The 15,760-nt window shown below is 48.2% G+C and overlaps 1 protein-coding gene across 1 annotated transcript in view; it reads left to right on the forward strand.

Moving 5' to 3' along the window:
- Positions 1–15,760, forward strand: part of RCOR2 (REST corepressor 2) — a 129,462-nt gene that overhangs the window by 64,122 nt on the left and 49,580 nt on the right. Inside the window, exon 2 of the mRNA XM_089652787.1 lies at positions 655–814. Within this exon, the coding sequence (XP_089508913.1) occupies positions 655–814 (160 nt within the window). The remainder of the gene's footprint in view (positions 1–654; positions 815–15,760) is intronic.

A 15,760-nucleotide genomic window follows, 5' to 3' on the forward strand; every position in this document is an offset into this window, starting at 1 on the left:
GCTGGCGGAGGGATGTGGCTGTGAGGCGGCTGTGCCGGATCTATATGCCGGAGCAGGCTGCCTGTGTGTGGTTGGATCTCATTGTGATTGAAGTGCGCCGGTAACCGCTGGACTCGGCTCTGAGACTTTGTGTCCTCCTGCCCTGTGTGTGCCACCCTCACCGGAGACACCTACCTCCTCCTCCGCCCTGTCCTGATATCACACCCTGCTCCAGGTACAGCCCAGCACCGGCTCTCATTGTGCTCATTAAACACACATGCTACATGCCTGTCCTGTCTGCCTGCCTTCCTCCACTTTTATCCTGGTGGGATTTTTTTTTTAATTTTTTTTTTTTTTTTAAATTTTACTTTATTTTTTTTATTCATTGGAATTGGGCTTTTATCTGCCTACTTTACCCTATTATTCCATCAGTTTTTGTTTTTTTTTTAATCTAAGTTATTACCATGGAATCCAACGATCCTGCCATCACTTTAAATGGACCGCGGTGCCGGTAATCTTATCATCTTTAAAAAAAAAATTATTTGGATTTTTTTCTTTTTTCTTTCTCCAATTTGATTATGTTTCTTATTTATTAAATAGTTATGTACGCTCTTATTTATTTATTTTCCATTGGATGCGCCCTTTGTGTCTATGTGTGTGTTCGCTTTCTTCCAGGAAGTGCAGAAGGAGTACGGAATGCCTCCAGTTGTTGAAAAAGCTCTGGGCTCTTCCGCCAGCAATCCCCGTAAGAGGACCAAATCCGACAGCCACTCGGAGGAGGAGTTCAGTGAGGATGAAGCACCGAGGGGTGAGCATTTAGGCGTCGCATGTTCAGGTTTGTTTGCAGCTCTCTGGCACCTGGTGGGTTAACAAGGCATTTTGCGAAAGTAAGAAACGTCTGCCAAGGTCACTGGTGTTCACGTTTTTATAGCTTCTTTTTTTTATTTCTTGGAAGCAAATTGAGCAGGGCTTTCAGAAGGCATCACATCTTGGCAGGACTGCAGTCTCTTGCTAGAAAAGTGGGCCATAGATGGGTCAATTCTCAGCCGGTTCAGCGGGGACTGGTCGAGATTTGGACCATCTACGGCAGGGGTCTCCAGTCTTTCCAAACAAAGGGCCAATTTACTATCCTTCACCCTTTAGGGGGGGACGGACTTTGCTCAGTGGAAGTCGAAAAAGCCCCGGTGTCAGTGGATGTATCTTATGACCTGTCACTGGTATTGGTGGGAGAAATCATGCTCCATCGTTCCTTGTCAGTGGAAGGAAGAATGCCCCATCATTGGTGTTATTGGAAGAAAGAGTACCCTATCATTGGTTCAGCAGGGACTGGCTGAGATTTGGACCATCTAAGGCAGGGGTCTCCAGTCTTGTCAAACAAAGGGCCAATTTACTATCCTTCAACTTTTAGGGGGGGACAGACTTTGCTCAGCGGAGGTAGAAAAAGCCCCGGTGTCAGTGGAACACCTGGTGGGTTAACCAAGCATTTTGCGAAAGTAAGAAACGTCTGCCAAGGTCACCGGTGTTCACGTTTTTATAGCTTCTTTTTTTTTCTTGATCTTTTGGAAGCAAATTGAACAGGGCTTTCAGAAGGCATCTCATCTTGGCAGGACTGCAGTCTCTTGCTAGAAAAGCCGGCCATAGATGGGTCAATTCTCAGCTGGTTCAGGGGGGACTGGTCGAGATTTGGACCATCTAAGGCAGGAATCTCCAGTCTTTCCAAACAAAGGGCCAATTTACTAACCTTTAACCTTTAGGGGGGGATGGACTTTGCTCAACGGAAGTAGAAAAAGCCCCGGTGTCAGTGGATGTATCCAATGACCTGTCACTGGTATTGGTGGGAGAAGTCATGTCCCACCGTTCCTTCTCAGTAGAAGGAAGAATGCCCCATCATTGGTGTTATTGGGAGAAAGAGTACCCCATCATTGGTGTCAGGGCCTTGTATCAGTGGGAAAAGTAGTGCCCCAAGGGCAAGGTAAAGGCAAACAAAGGGTCACATTCGGCCCTTGGGCCGCAGTTTGAAGATCGCTGATCTATGGCCAGGCTGATTGTACCCAATTTGATTGTTGTACGACTTTGGTACAAACCAGCCTGTCAGATTTTTCATGCAATTATTGCCAGCAGCTATAGGCGCTAGCAATAATTACTGTGTTCTCTAAGTAGGGAAGGCTCCCCACCGGGAGAACTTAATAGTTCTGCGGGAGGAATTCCTCCATCAACACTGGCTGTGTTGATGGGGGAATCAGGCAATTTTTCTTTTCTGTAACCCATGGTTGCAGGAAAGAAAATCACATCATCTATGGCCATCCGGAGACTTCAGTTGGTGGATCTGGGGTGTGACTCAGTTATTTTCTGAATATGCTTTGTAGGCCATCCATAGATGGCTGTATCAGCCAGTAGGCTGATCAAAAAAAAAAAACCAACAGATTCCGCCATCCATATAAACGAGGTGGGTGGGAGGATCCTCCCCACTGCAATATTGTAATGCAACAATGGGGACTCCTCTGCTGTCAGAATACATTGATCAGTGCTGCAGATTTCCAACAAGCCTGATTGTGAGAAGTCGATCCAATGGTTGGAACAACCGTAGATGGATTGAAATTTGGCCGGTCCAGGCTAAACCGACCGAATTTCGATTAATCTATGACTAGGTTTAGACTTTGGTTGATAAGACTAACAAATTACAATGGAGAAGCCTTGTAAGACATTTGCTGGCTCTAAGTTTTCAGATAAGTGGAGTTGTAAACTAGGGAGTGTAGGTCTGTGGATAAGCAGGATACGGACCAGGGAGGTCTAACATGGCATTTTACTGGCCATATTTTGTTCTTTTGGGTTTCGCACGGATCCTTTCAACTCTTCCACTAGATATGTGTTTTTAGTGCTGGATTATTAGTGCCATTCGTTTTAAGTAGCAGACTGTAAAGGTAAGTATATTGAAGCAGTGGTTACTTAGAGCTGAACTTCTTGAATGAAACAAACTCTACCCTTGCAGTTTGGGAGGAGCCCCCCTCCTTTATTCTAGGGACACTGTTGTTACGTTTCAGACTGTGGGCAATCCATCAACCTCATCATATGCAATGCAGGTTCATTGCCCATAACAACTTAATAAAAAATACAATTCTTAAAGATTTATTAAACCGTAAAATCAGTCTGTATATGCAGTAAAGCATACTTGTTATACTCAATGTGGAACTTAAAGTGGAGCTCCACCCAAAAGGGGAAGTTCCGCTTTAAGGACTGCTCCCCCGCTCCCCATTAAGGATTGGCACTTTTGGGGGGCGGGGGAGGATCGGTTACAAGAATTTGACAGGTTCCCGCTCCCACTTCCGGTCTGATCGCCTAGGCGACTGGAAGCGAAAGGTGTCTTTCCTCCTACCCTCCCTGTGGTCTTTTGGTACACGTGACAGGTCCCAGAAGACTACAAGACCATTCATGATGCGCAGCGCTACTCGCGCATGCGCAGTGGGTACCCGGCTGTGAAGCCACAAGCTGTCACAGCCGTGTGCCCACACTGAAGATGCTGGCCTCCTGGAATACAGGATGGCTGGTGAAACCGGCTGCGGGGGACACACCGAGGGACAGGTAAGTGGCTGTGTTTTAAAAGTCAGCAGCTACAGTTTTTGTAGCTGCTGACTTTTATTTTTTGACAGGGTGAGTGGAACTCCGCTTTAAGCGATTAACTCTCCACATTGTGTAAAAAGACTGTTTGATCCTGTCTTCTCTGATTGACCCCTTCTAATGTCCCCAATCCATTTGCTAAAAGAAGAGAACCTTGGGGCAAGCTGCACATGCTCAGTTTGGTATGTGTTGCTAAAGGGTTTTTTTTCTTGAGAGAGTGCATGTGATCAGCACAGGGACAATCAGCTCTGTTCAGTCAGAGGGTCAGGGGTTATTATTATTATGCAGTCTCATAGCACAATCAGGGGAGAATGAAAACTCCTCCTATAAGCTTTAAGCAGTGCTCTGCTGGACACTGATAGAAGTCACAAGACTGCTCTAACTGCTGATGAGAAAAGGTATTTAGCAGTTTATATTTAGTAACATAACGGCATTTCCTTGTGGGAGACCAGATATAGTGAATGCAGGGCCCTGGGTTTAGTAACACTTTAAAGCTGAACTCTGGGATCTAGCTATTTTGCAAATGCATATCCCTTTCCCTAAGCTCTGTTAAACTGCTGAGAATGTTTGAATGATAGTGCCCTACTTTTCTTGTAGTTTGAAATTTTCTGCCCCAGTGATGTCAGGAAATCCAGGAAAAGAGTGTTCCTTTCTCGCGTCGGGAGGACGACTTTATCTCTTGCTGCACATCATACCCATTTGGGGAAAGAAAACTACATTTTCCATTATGCAAAGGGAAATGCAGAAAGTCACAGCCAGCGTGTGCACTGAGCCTCATTCACACTTGAGCGTTTTGTCGCTCGAAGCTCCAAAAACGCTAAAACTTAAAAAAATTGTTCTGTATGTTCTCACTAGCTTTGTAGACAGGCGTTTGAGGGGTGTTTTTAATACTTCTCAAACATCTATGAAAATTATACACATGGCAGCACATTGAAGCATTAGCGTCGCGTCAGAATTGATGCCTCATGTTGAGTCAGGAGGAGTTGAAGCCTTTCAACGCCTCCCATTCAAGTCTATGATGACGCTCCTCAAAGGCCTGGCAGGTGTTTGCAGGGCGTTAATACCATTAAGTTCATTATAGGCATTTGTGGTGCTGTTTTAACGCTTGGAAAACGCCTACCAAACGCCTCAAAAACGCACATAGGGCATTTGGGGAGCGTTTGAGGAGCATTAAAAAAACGCTTCCCTTACGCCTGTCAATTGCTATATGGGCGTTTGGGAGGAGTTCGAAATTAGTCAAGTGTGAATGAGCCCTAAGACCGCTGAGTCCACCCATTACAGTGTGCAGGGACATAATACACACTGGATTTCCTCAAGATGACACAGTGGGGAAAGAAAAAAAAGCAGCATATTCTGTATGAAAGTATTCGGTATGAAAGCATCAATACTGCCAGCTGATAAATTTTCTACTCAGAGTTCTGCTTTAAGCAAGGAACACACATTCAACATTAATATGCCACCAAAATTAGTGTGAGATGTAAATTTGCCTCCAGCATTGTCCCTGTTTCTTCTTGCTGGAGGTTGCCATTGTGTTGGAGCCCCTGAGCAGCAGTAAATCTTTAGGCTTTTAGCAGCTCAACCCCTACATTTTTGGCACAGTGAGATTGTTTTAAACACCGGAACTTATTCTTCATGTTTTGCGTATCTAGACATGCAAAAGGGGCCAGCCTGAGCTGATCTAATAGGTCTTTATTTTCTGACTAAAGTTCCACTATAAGTGGGACTACACTTGCCTTCTTTATAACAGTCCTGTCCTTCCCCAGTGCTGGCATCTTCTCCTGTGTACCGATCTTTAGCAGTCTTCATTGGCTAGGACAAGATGACGTCGCTCCTGGACAGGGCTCAGTCAGCTTGGCACACAGAGTCCGGGCCAGTAGTGTTAGCTGAGCTGTGCATGTGTACCTCCGTTTACATGCTGGAGAAGACAGTGAGCAGGCAAGTATGGGCATCTTACTGCAGAAGAGACACTACATGTAGGTATTGCATCTGATCTCTGCATCACTAGACTAAGGGAGCGTTTAACTCTTGAATTGCAGGGGGCCCACTGCAAGGGTAGATTTTCTCATTACTAGAGTTCAGCTTTACAGCCAGATTAAATCCAAACTATTATCATGCAGTAAAATTCTAGGGTCTGTTTCCCTTTTTCTGCTAAGTGTTTTAATAAGGGTTAAAGTGGTTCTAATGCCTAAACATTTTTTTTACCTTAATGTATTCCCTGCATTAAGGTAAGAAATGTTTAGGTAATATTGGCCCCTCACCCTTTCGTATACTTACCTGAGCCCGCATTCGATCCAGGGCTGTGCAAGTCTGTAGTGGCTCTCCTGGCTCGCTGAGGCAGTGGAAGCCTATGGTTCTCATTGCTGTCATTCAAATCCTTTAATGGAGTGGGGACGGGGCCAAGACGCACTATCTGTGTCTATAAATGCAGGGAGCGCAGCTTTGGATTGAGCCCACAGGTGAGCCACAATAGGGAGCCAATTCTTATGGTGGCACACTGAGAAGAAGAGGAGCCCTCGTGGGGGACCCTAGAAGAGAGAGCCCTTATGTTGGCCACATACAAGAGAGTTGGACTGTAGCTCTATTTCACTAAGTGGAGGCCTGACTCTCCAGCAATCCAACATGCCCCCTCCACACTGCTCCAATTAACAGTGCTGCATATGGAACGAGATCATTGCTGATTTTTCAGCAACAGACTAGGAGGGCAGGGGGGTTGGGTGCTTGATATACTGCAGCAGAGTTGGGCTACTGATTAGGTCCCTTTAACACGGGTGAGCCAATTAGATCTGTCTGTCGGTTTTTTAGGCAGACATGATAGGATGGTCCATGTATCCCTATAGAAGGGTGGATGTTAATGGACTTTTGTCCATTCACAACCACCTACCTCCAATCCGCTTTAAAAAATACAAAAGGATGTGCCCCTCTCCACGTAGGCAGATCAGAGGGTAGGTAGGTATAAATGGACTGTATATAAGAAACAAAGAGAGGGCGCAATGCCTAGTGCATTACTTTTAAAAATTAGATTTATTATAAATAGTAAAATACAAGAGAAATAAAAATCAAATGGAAAGCGTGTCACAAAGGATGCAAGTGGTCCAAAACCCCTAAAAGTGGTCTGGTGGGGGACTGTAGACCCCTGGATAGCTGGTGGCTGACACGTTTCGAGGGTGTGCCTCTTCCTCAGGGCTCATTTTTAAAGGTAATGCACTAGGCCTGTGCGCCCTCTCTTTGTTTCTTATATACAGTTCTCTTCGGATTTCCCTGGTCTGTTGAGGGCAACAAGGCTTGCATTCCTTTCTTACTCATGTGGGGATTTTGACATTGTGGAGTCCACTGTCCAGAACAGGATTAAATGCATTCGGTTGCTATATTCTTCTTTCCGGGTATAAATGGACTGTTTACACCCGGCCACCCATAGAGCAGAGCAGGCTCTGTCCGTGTTCACCCGGACCTGTCATCTGCCCACTCCGCTCTGCTCAGCAGGGGAACAAATCCCCCGCTCAGCAAACTGTATTTGTCCCTGTGTGAAAGGGGCCTTCGTGTTAGAGAGCTGCTGTCTCTCTTACGTGCTGTCTGCTCGGGGTATTTTAAACCTCGCTTCAGCACTTCGTATATTAAAAAAAAAAGGCAGAGCCACATACTTTTTACTGTGTTTGCAGTGAATATAACTTTCACTAAACATTCTTTGGTGAATCACTGTCCTTTAAAAAGACTTGTTTCTGGAAGATTCACATGCAGTGAAAGCTACATTTGCTGCTTTATAAATTAAAAGTGATAGGGAATTAGTCTGAGTTTAATTAGGTTACTGTCAGGCCTAGACCACATGGACTTATGCTTGTGTAAAAAGTGTGTGCTTTTACAAAGCATTTGCAAAATGTTCAGCCAGCTACATGCTTTGTTGAAAGCGCCCTTCAGCTCCAGTTTGGGGAAGGTAAATGTATGTTTAATGTGACAATCGTCGCTCCCAGTAGGATCTATGTATGACATCCACATACTGGAACTGAAGTTTGCTTTAAAAGCTTCTTAAAGCTTGCTGTAAGATTTGCAAGCACTTTATGAAGGCTCTTTCACATACTGAAGCCCATATGTACATGGCCGTAGGTCAGGGTGTTCAGTTTAAACTCATAAGGTTTAGAATTTGGGTAGTTATTGTTCTTGATGAGGGCTTCTTTTAAAGTGTGTGTACTAGTTGGATAGAGTAGGGAAGGGTTAGACCCTTTTTCAAGTTTTTATTGTTTTATGTCCCTGCTGGGGAGGTTCACCCCTTTGTATTTGTCCAGGTGACCATGGTTACCTAGACAAAAATTGGGGGATATGTATAAAGTTTGAGTTGTCCTCAGAGCAAGATGTGAGGGGAAAAATCCATCAATGGGGACAAATGTTCCTATGACAATTCTCTTAAGAGGATAATTCTATTCAGTTTGGAGGGATTCCCTGTCATTTCCTGTTCCGTCTCCAGGAAATCTCCCCAGCGAGACCAAGAGCACAAAAAAGAAAACTTTAAAAAGGGTTTTAACCCTTCCCTACTCTAGTAAAGTTTGGGATTTACATACACTTTAATTGGAATGTTGAGTGTTAGGGGGCGTTAAAGGGCAGTTTTAAATCTATACATACAGTACATACAGTGCATTCATAAAGTATTCAGACCCCGTTCACTTTTTCAATTTTGGCGTGTTGCAGTTTAACAACTGTAGTTGTTAAAAATGAATTTAAACAACTACAGTTGTTTAAATTCATTTTTTTCTCAATCTACACTCAGTATCCCATAATGACACAGTGAAAACAGAATTTTAGAAATGTCTGAATTTATTAAAAATAAAAAGCTGAAATATCACATTGGCATAAGTATTCATACTCTTTGCAATAACACTTGCAATTTTAGCTCAGGTGCCTCCCATTTCTCTTGATTGTTGCTGAGGTGTTTCTACACCTTGATTGGAGTCCACCTGTGGTAAATTAAATTGACTGGATATGACTTGGAAAGGTACACTTCTGACAATGCATACTGTATCAGAAAAAGAAGCCACGAGATCAAAGAAGCTGCCTGCAGAGCTCAGAGACAGGATTATTGTAAGGCACAGATCTGGAGAAGGCTACAAAAAAATTCTGTTGCAATGAAGTTTCCCAAGAGTACAGTGGCCTCCATAATTCTCAAATGGAAGAAGTTTGGCACAACCACAACTCTTCCAAGAGCAGGTCGCCCAGCCAAACTGAGCAATTGGGGGAGAAGAGAGGTGAGCAAGAACCCGATGGTGACTCTGACTTGGCTCTAGAGATCCTGTGTGGAGATAGGGACAAAGTTCCAGAAGGACAACCATTACTGCAGCCCTCCACCTATCTGGACTTTATGGTAGATTTGCCAGACGGAAGCCTCTCCTCAATGCAGAACACATGAAATCCTGTTTGCAATAATCCTGTCTCTGAGCACTGCAGGCAGATCCTTTGACCTCATGGCCTTTTTTCTGAAAGAGTATGCATTTTCAGCCGTGGGGCCTTTTATAGAGAGGTGTGTGTCTTTCCAAATCATTTCCAATCAATTTAATTGAAAAAAGTGAAGGGGGTCTGAATATTTCCTGAATGCACTGTATATACAACCAAAAATGCACAGTCTAAGGCAGGGGTCCTCAAACTACGGCCCGCGGGCCACATGCGGCCCGCCGAGGCCATTTATCCGGCCCGCCGGCAGGGGCGGGACAGGAAGGGACACTAAGTACAGGGGTGGGCAGGGGGCTGCTGTACCTTACCTGGCTCGGGTCTCAGTCTCATGACAATCCAGTCCAGGAAGTGCTGCTCCTTCATTCACTCCGGCCACTCCCTCACTCCAGCCGCTCGGCTCCCCCTCCTCACAGGTGATTGGGCGCCAGAACTGTAGCTCAGGAAAGGCACACAGGTGGCCAATCACCTGCGAGGAGGCGGAGCCGAGCGGCCCCATGAACATCGAGCGAGGGAGAGGCCAGAGTGAAGAAGGACAGCTGACAGGTAAGTGTGCTGTGCAGATGGTGCTGCTGCAACCAGGTATGCTGGCTGCAGCAGCACCATGCTGGAGCAGGGGTCAGCAAGTTAAGTGTCATTGGTGTCAGTGGGAGGAATAGTATCCCATCATTGGTGTCACTGATACTAATGATGGAGCATTATTCCTCCCACTGACACCAATGATGGGGCACTATTCCTCCTACTGATACCAATGATGGGACACTATCCTCCCCCCCCACTGACACCAACGATTGGGCACTATTCCTCCCCCCCACTGACACCAACGATTGGGCACTATTCCTCCCCCCCCACTGACACCAACAATTGGGCACTATTCCTCCCCCCCACTGACACCAACAATGGGGCACTATTCCACCCCCCACTGACACCAACGATGGAACACTATTCCTTCCCCCACTGACACCAACGATGGAACACTATTCCTTCCCCCACTGACACCAACGATGGAACACTATTCCTTCCCCCACTGACACCAACGATGGAACACTATTCCTTCCCCCACTGACACCAACGATGGAACACTATTCCTTCCCCCACTGACACCAACGATGGAACACTATTCCTTCCCCCACTGACACCAACGATGGAACACTATTCCTTCCCCCACTGACACCAACGATGGAACACTATTCCTTCCCCCACTGACACCAACGATGGAACACTATTCCTTCCCCCACTGACACCAACGATGGAACACTATTCCTTCCCCCACTGACACCAACGATGGAACACTATTCCTTCCCCCACTGACACCAACGATGGAACACTATTCCTTCCCCCACTGACACCAACGATGGAACACTATTCCTTCCCCCACTGACACCAACGATGGAACACTATTCCTTCCCCCACTGACACCAACGATGGAACACTATTCCTTCCCCCACTGACACCAACGATGGAACACTATTCCTTCCCCCACTGACACCAACGATGGAACACTATTCCTTCCCCCACTGACACCAACGATGGAACACTATTCCTTCCCCCACTGACACCAACGATGGAACACTATTCCTTCCCCCACTGACACCAACGATGGAACACTATTCCTTCCCCCACTGACACCAACGATGGAACACTATTCCTTCCCCCACTGACACCAACGATGGAACACTATTCCTTCCCCCACTGACACCAACGATGGAACACTATTCCTTCCCCCACTGACACCAACGATGGAACACTATTCCTTCCCCCACTGACACCAACGATGGAACACTATTCCTTCCCCACTGACACCAACGATGGAACACTATTCCTTCCCCCACTGACACCAACGATGGAACACTATTCCTTCCCCCACTGACACCAACGATGGAACACTATTCCTTCCCCCACTGACACCAACGATGGAACACTATTCCTTCCCCCACTGACACCAACGATGGAACACTATTCCTTCCCCCACTGACACCAACGATGGAACACTATTCCTTCCCCCACTGACACCAACGATGGAACACTATTCCTTCCCCCACTGACACCAACGATGGAACACTATTCCTTCCCCCACTGACACCAACGATGGAACACTATTCCTTCCCCCACTGACACCAACGATGGAACACTATTCCTTCCCCCACTGACACCAACGATGGAACACTATTCCTTCCCCCACTGACACCAACGATGGAACACTATTCCTTCCCCCACTGACACCAACGATGGAACACTATTCCTTCCCCCACTGACACCAACGATGGAACACTATTCCTTCCCCCACTGACACCAACGATGGAACACTATTCCTTCCCCCACTGACACCAACGATGGAACACTATTCCTTCCCCCACTGACACCAACGATGGAACACTATTCCTTCCCCCACTGACACCAACGATGGAACACTATTCCTTCCCCCACTGACACCAACGATGGAACACTATTCCTTCCCCCACTGACACCAACGATGGAACACTATTCCTTCCCCCACTGACACCAACGATGGAACACTATTCCTTCCCCCACTGACACCAACGATGGAACACTATTCCTTCCCCCACTGACACCAACGATGGAACACTATTCCTTCCCCCACTGACACCAACGATGGAACACTATTCCTTCCCCCACTGACACCAACGATGGAACACTATTCCTTCCCCCACTGACACCAACGATGGAACACTATTCCTTCCCCCACTGACACCAACGATGGGACACTATTCCTTCCCCCACTGACACCAACGATGGAACACTATTCCTTCCCCCACTGACACCAACGATGGGACACTATTCCTTCCCCCACTGACACCAACGATGGGACACTATTCCTTCCCCCACTGACACCAACGATGGGACACTATTCCTTCCCCCACTGACACCAACGATGGGGCACTATTCCTCCCCCCACTGACACCAACGATGGAACACTATTCCTCCCCCCACTGACACCAACGATGGAACACTATTCCTTCCCCCACTGACACCAACGATGGAACACTATTCCTTCCCCCACTGACACCAACGATGGAACACTATTCCTTCCCCCACTGACACCAACGATGGAACACTATTCCTTCCCCCACTGACACCAACGATGGAACACTATTCCTTCCCCCACTGACACCAACGATGGAACACTATTCCTTCCCCCACTGACACCAACGATGGAACACTATTCCTTCCCCCACTGACACCAACGATGGAACACTATTCCTTCCCCCACTGACACCAACGATGGAACACTATTCCTTCCCCCACTGACACCAACGATGGAACACTATTCCTTCCCCCACTGACACCAACGATGGAACACTATTCCTTCCCCCACTGACACCAACGATGGAACACTATTCCTTCCCCCACTGACACCAACGATGGAACACTATTCCTTCCCCCACTGACACCAACGATGGAACACTATTCCTTCCCCCACTGACACCAACGATGGAACACTATTCCTTCCCCCACTGACACCAACGATGGAACACTATTCCTTCCCCCACTGACACCAACGATGGAACACTATTCCTTCCCCCACTGACACCAACGATGGAACACTATTCCTTCCCCCACTGACACCAACGATGGAACACTATTCCTTCCCCCACTGACACCAACGATGGAACACTATTCCTTCCCCCACTGACACCAACGATGGAACACTATTCCTTCCCCCACTGACACCAACGATGGAACACTATTCCTTCCCCCACTGACACCAACGATGGAACACTATTCCTTCCCCCACTGACACCAACGATGGAACACTATTCCTTCCCCCACTGACACCAACGATGGAACACTATTCCTTCCCCCACTGACACCAACGATGGAACACTATTCCTTCCCCCACTGACACCAACGATGGAACACTATTCCTTCCCCCACTGACACCAACGATGGAACACTATTCCTTCCCCCACTGACACCAACGATGGGACACTATTCCTTCCCCCACTGACACCAACGATGGGACACTATTCCTTCCCCCACTGACACCAACGATGGGACACTATTCCTTCCCCCACTGACACCAACGATGGGACACTATTCCTTCCCCCACTGACACCAACGATGGGACACTATTCCTTCCCCCACTGACACCAACGATGGGACACTATTCCTTCCCCCACTGACACCAACGATGGGACACTATTCCTTCCCCCACTGACACCAACGATGGGACACTATTCCTTCCCCCACTGACACCAACGATGGGACACTATTCCTTCCCCCACTGACACCAACGATGGGACACTATTCCTTCCCCCACTGACACCAACGATGGGACACTATTCCTTCCCCCACTGACACCAACGATGGGACACTATTCCTTCCCCCACTGACACCAACGATGGGACACTATTCCTTCCCCCACTGACACCAACGATGGGACACTATTCCTTCCCCCACTGACACCAACGATGGGACACTATTCCTTCCCCCACTGACACCAACGATGGGACACTATTCCTTCCCCCACTGACACCAACGATGGGACACTATTCCTTCCCCCACTGACACCAACGATGGGACACTATTCCTTCCCCCACTGACACCAACGATGGGACACTATTCCTTCCCCCACTGACACCAACGATGGGACACTATTCCTTCCCCCACTGACACCAACGATGGGACACTATTCCTTCCCCCACTGACACCAACGATGGGACACTATTCCTTCCCCCACTGACACCAACGATGGGACACTATTCCTTCCCCCACTGACACCAACGATGGGACACTATTCCTTCCCCCACTGACACCAACGATGGGACACTATTCCTTCCCCCACTGACACCAACGATGGGACACTATTCCTTCCCCCACTGACACCAACGATGGGACACTATTCCTTCCCCCACTGACACCAACGATGGGACACTATTCCTTCCCCCACTGACACCAACGATGGGACACTATTCCTTCCCCCACTGACACCAACGATGGGACACTATTCCTTCCCCCACTGACACCAACGATGGGACACTATTCCTTCCCCCACTGACACCAACGATGGGACACTATTCCTTCCCCCACTGACACCAACGATGGGACACTATTCCTTCCCCCACTGACACCAACGATGGGACACTATTCCTTCCCCCACTGACACCAACGATGGGACACTATTCCTTCCCCCACTGACACCAACGATGGGACACTATTCCTTCCCCCACTGACACCAACGATGGGACACTATTCCTTCCCCCACTGACACCAACGATGGGACACTATTCCTTCCCCCACTGACACCAACGATGGGACACTATTCCTTCCCCCACTGACACCAACGATGGGACACTATTCCTTCCCCCACTGACACCAACGATGGGACACTATTCCTTCCCCCACTGACACCAACGATGGGACACTATTCCTTCCCCCACTGACACCAACGATGGGACACTATTCCTTCCCCCACTGACACCAACGATGGGACACTATTCCTTCCCCCACTGACACCAACGATGGGACACTATTCCTTCCCCCACTGACACCAACGATGGGACACTATTCCTTCCCCCACTGACACCAACGATGGGACACTATTCCTTCCCCCACTGACACCAACGATGGGACACTATTCCTTCCCCCACTGACACCAACGATGGGACACTATTCCTTCCCCCACTGACACCAACGATGGGACACTATTCCTTCCCCCACTGACACCAACGATGGGACACTATTCCTTCCCCCACTGACACCAACGATGGGACACTATTCCTTCCCCCACTGACACCAACGATGGGACACTATTCCTTCCCCCACTGACACCAACGATGGGACACTATTCCTTCCCCCACTGACACCAACGATGGGACACTATTCCTTCCCCCACTGACACCAACGATGGGACACTATTCCTTCCCCCACTGACACCAACGATGGGACACTATTCCTTCCCCCACTGACACCAACGATGGGACACTATTCCTTCCCCCACTGACACCAACGATGGGACACTATTCCTTCCCCCACTGACACCAACGATGGGACACTATTCCTTCCCCCACTGACACCAACGATGGGACACTATTCCTTCCCCCACTGACACCAACGATGGGACACTATTCCTTCCCCCACTGACACCAACGATGGGACACTATTCCTTCCCCCACTGACACCAACGATGGGACACTATTCCTTCCCCCACTGACACCAACGATGGGACACTATTCCTTCCCCCACTGACACCAACGATGGGACACTATTCCTTCCCCCACTGACACCAACGATGGGACACTATTCTTCCCACTGACACCAGTGATGGGGCACTATTCTTCCACTGACACCAATGACGTACTATTCCTTCCCACTGACACCAGTGATGGGGCACTATTCTTCCCACTGACACCAGTGATGGGGCACTATTCTTCCCACTGACACCAATGATGGGACACTATTCCTCCCACTGACACCAATGTTGGGACACTATCCCCTTCCCCCACTGACACCAATGACGGGCACTATTTCCCCCCCCCCACACACACACTGACACCAATGATGGGGCACTATTCCTCCCCCACTGACACCAATGATGGGGCACTATTCCTCCCCCACTGACACCAATGATGGGGCACTATTCCTCCCCCACTGACACCAATGATGGGGCACTATTCCTCCCCCACTGACACCAATGATGGGGCACTATTCCTCCCCCACTGACACCAATGATGGGGCACTATTCCTCCCCCACTGACACCAATGATGGGGCACT

The sequence above is a fragment of the Staurois parvus genome, unplaced genomic scaffold, assembly GCF_062004578.1.
Source record: "Staurois parvus isolate SC_StPar_1 unplaced genomic scaffold, SC_StPar_1.0 ptg000694l, whole genome shotgun sequence".
Lineage (NCBI taxonomy): Eukaryota > Metazoa > Chordata > Amphibia > Anura > Ranidae > Staurois > Staurois parvus.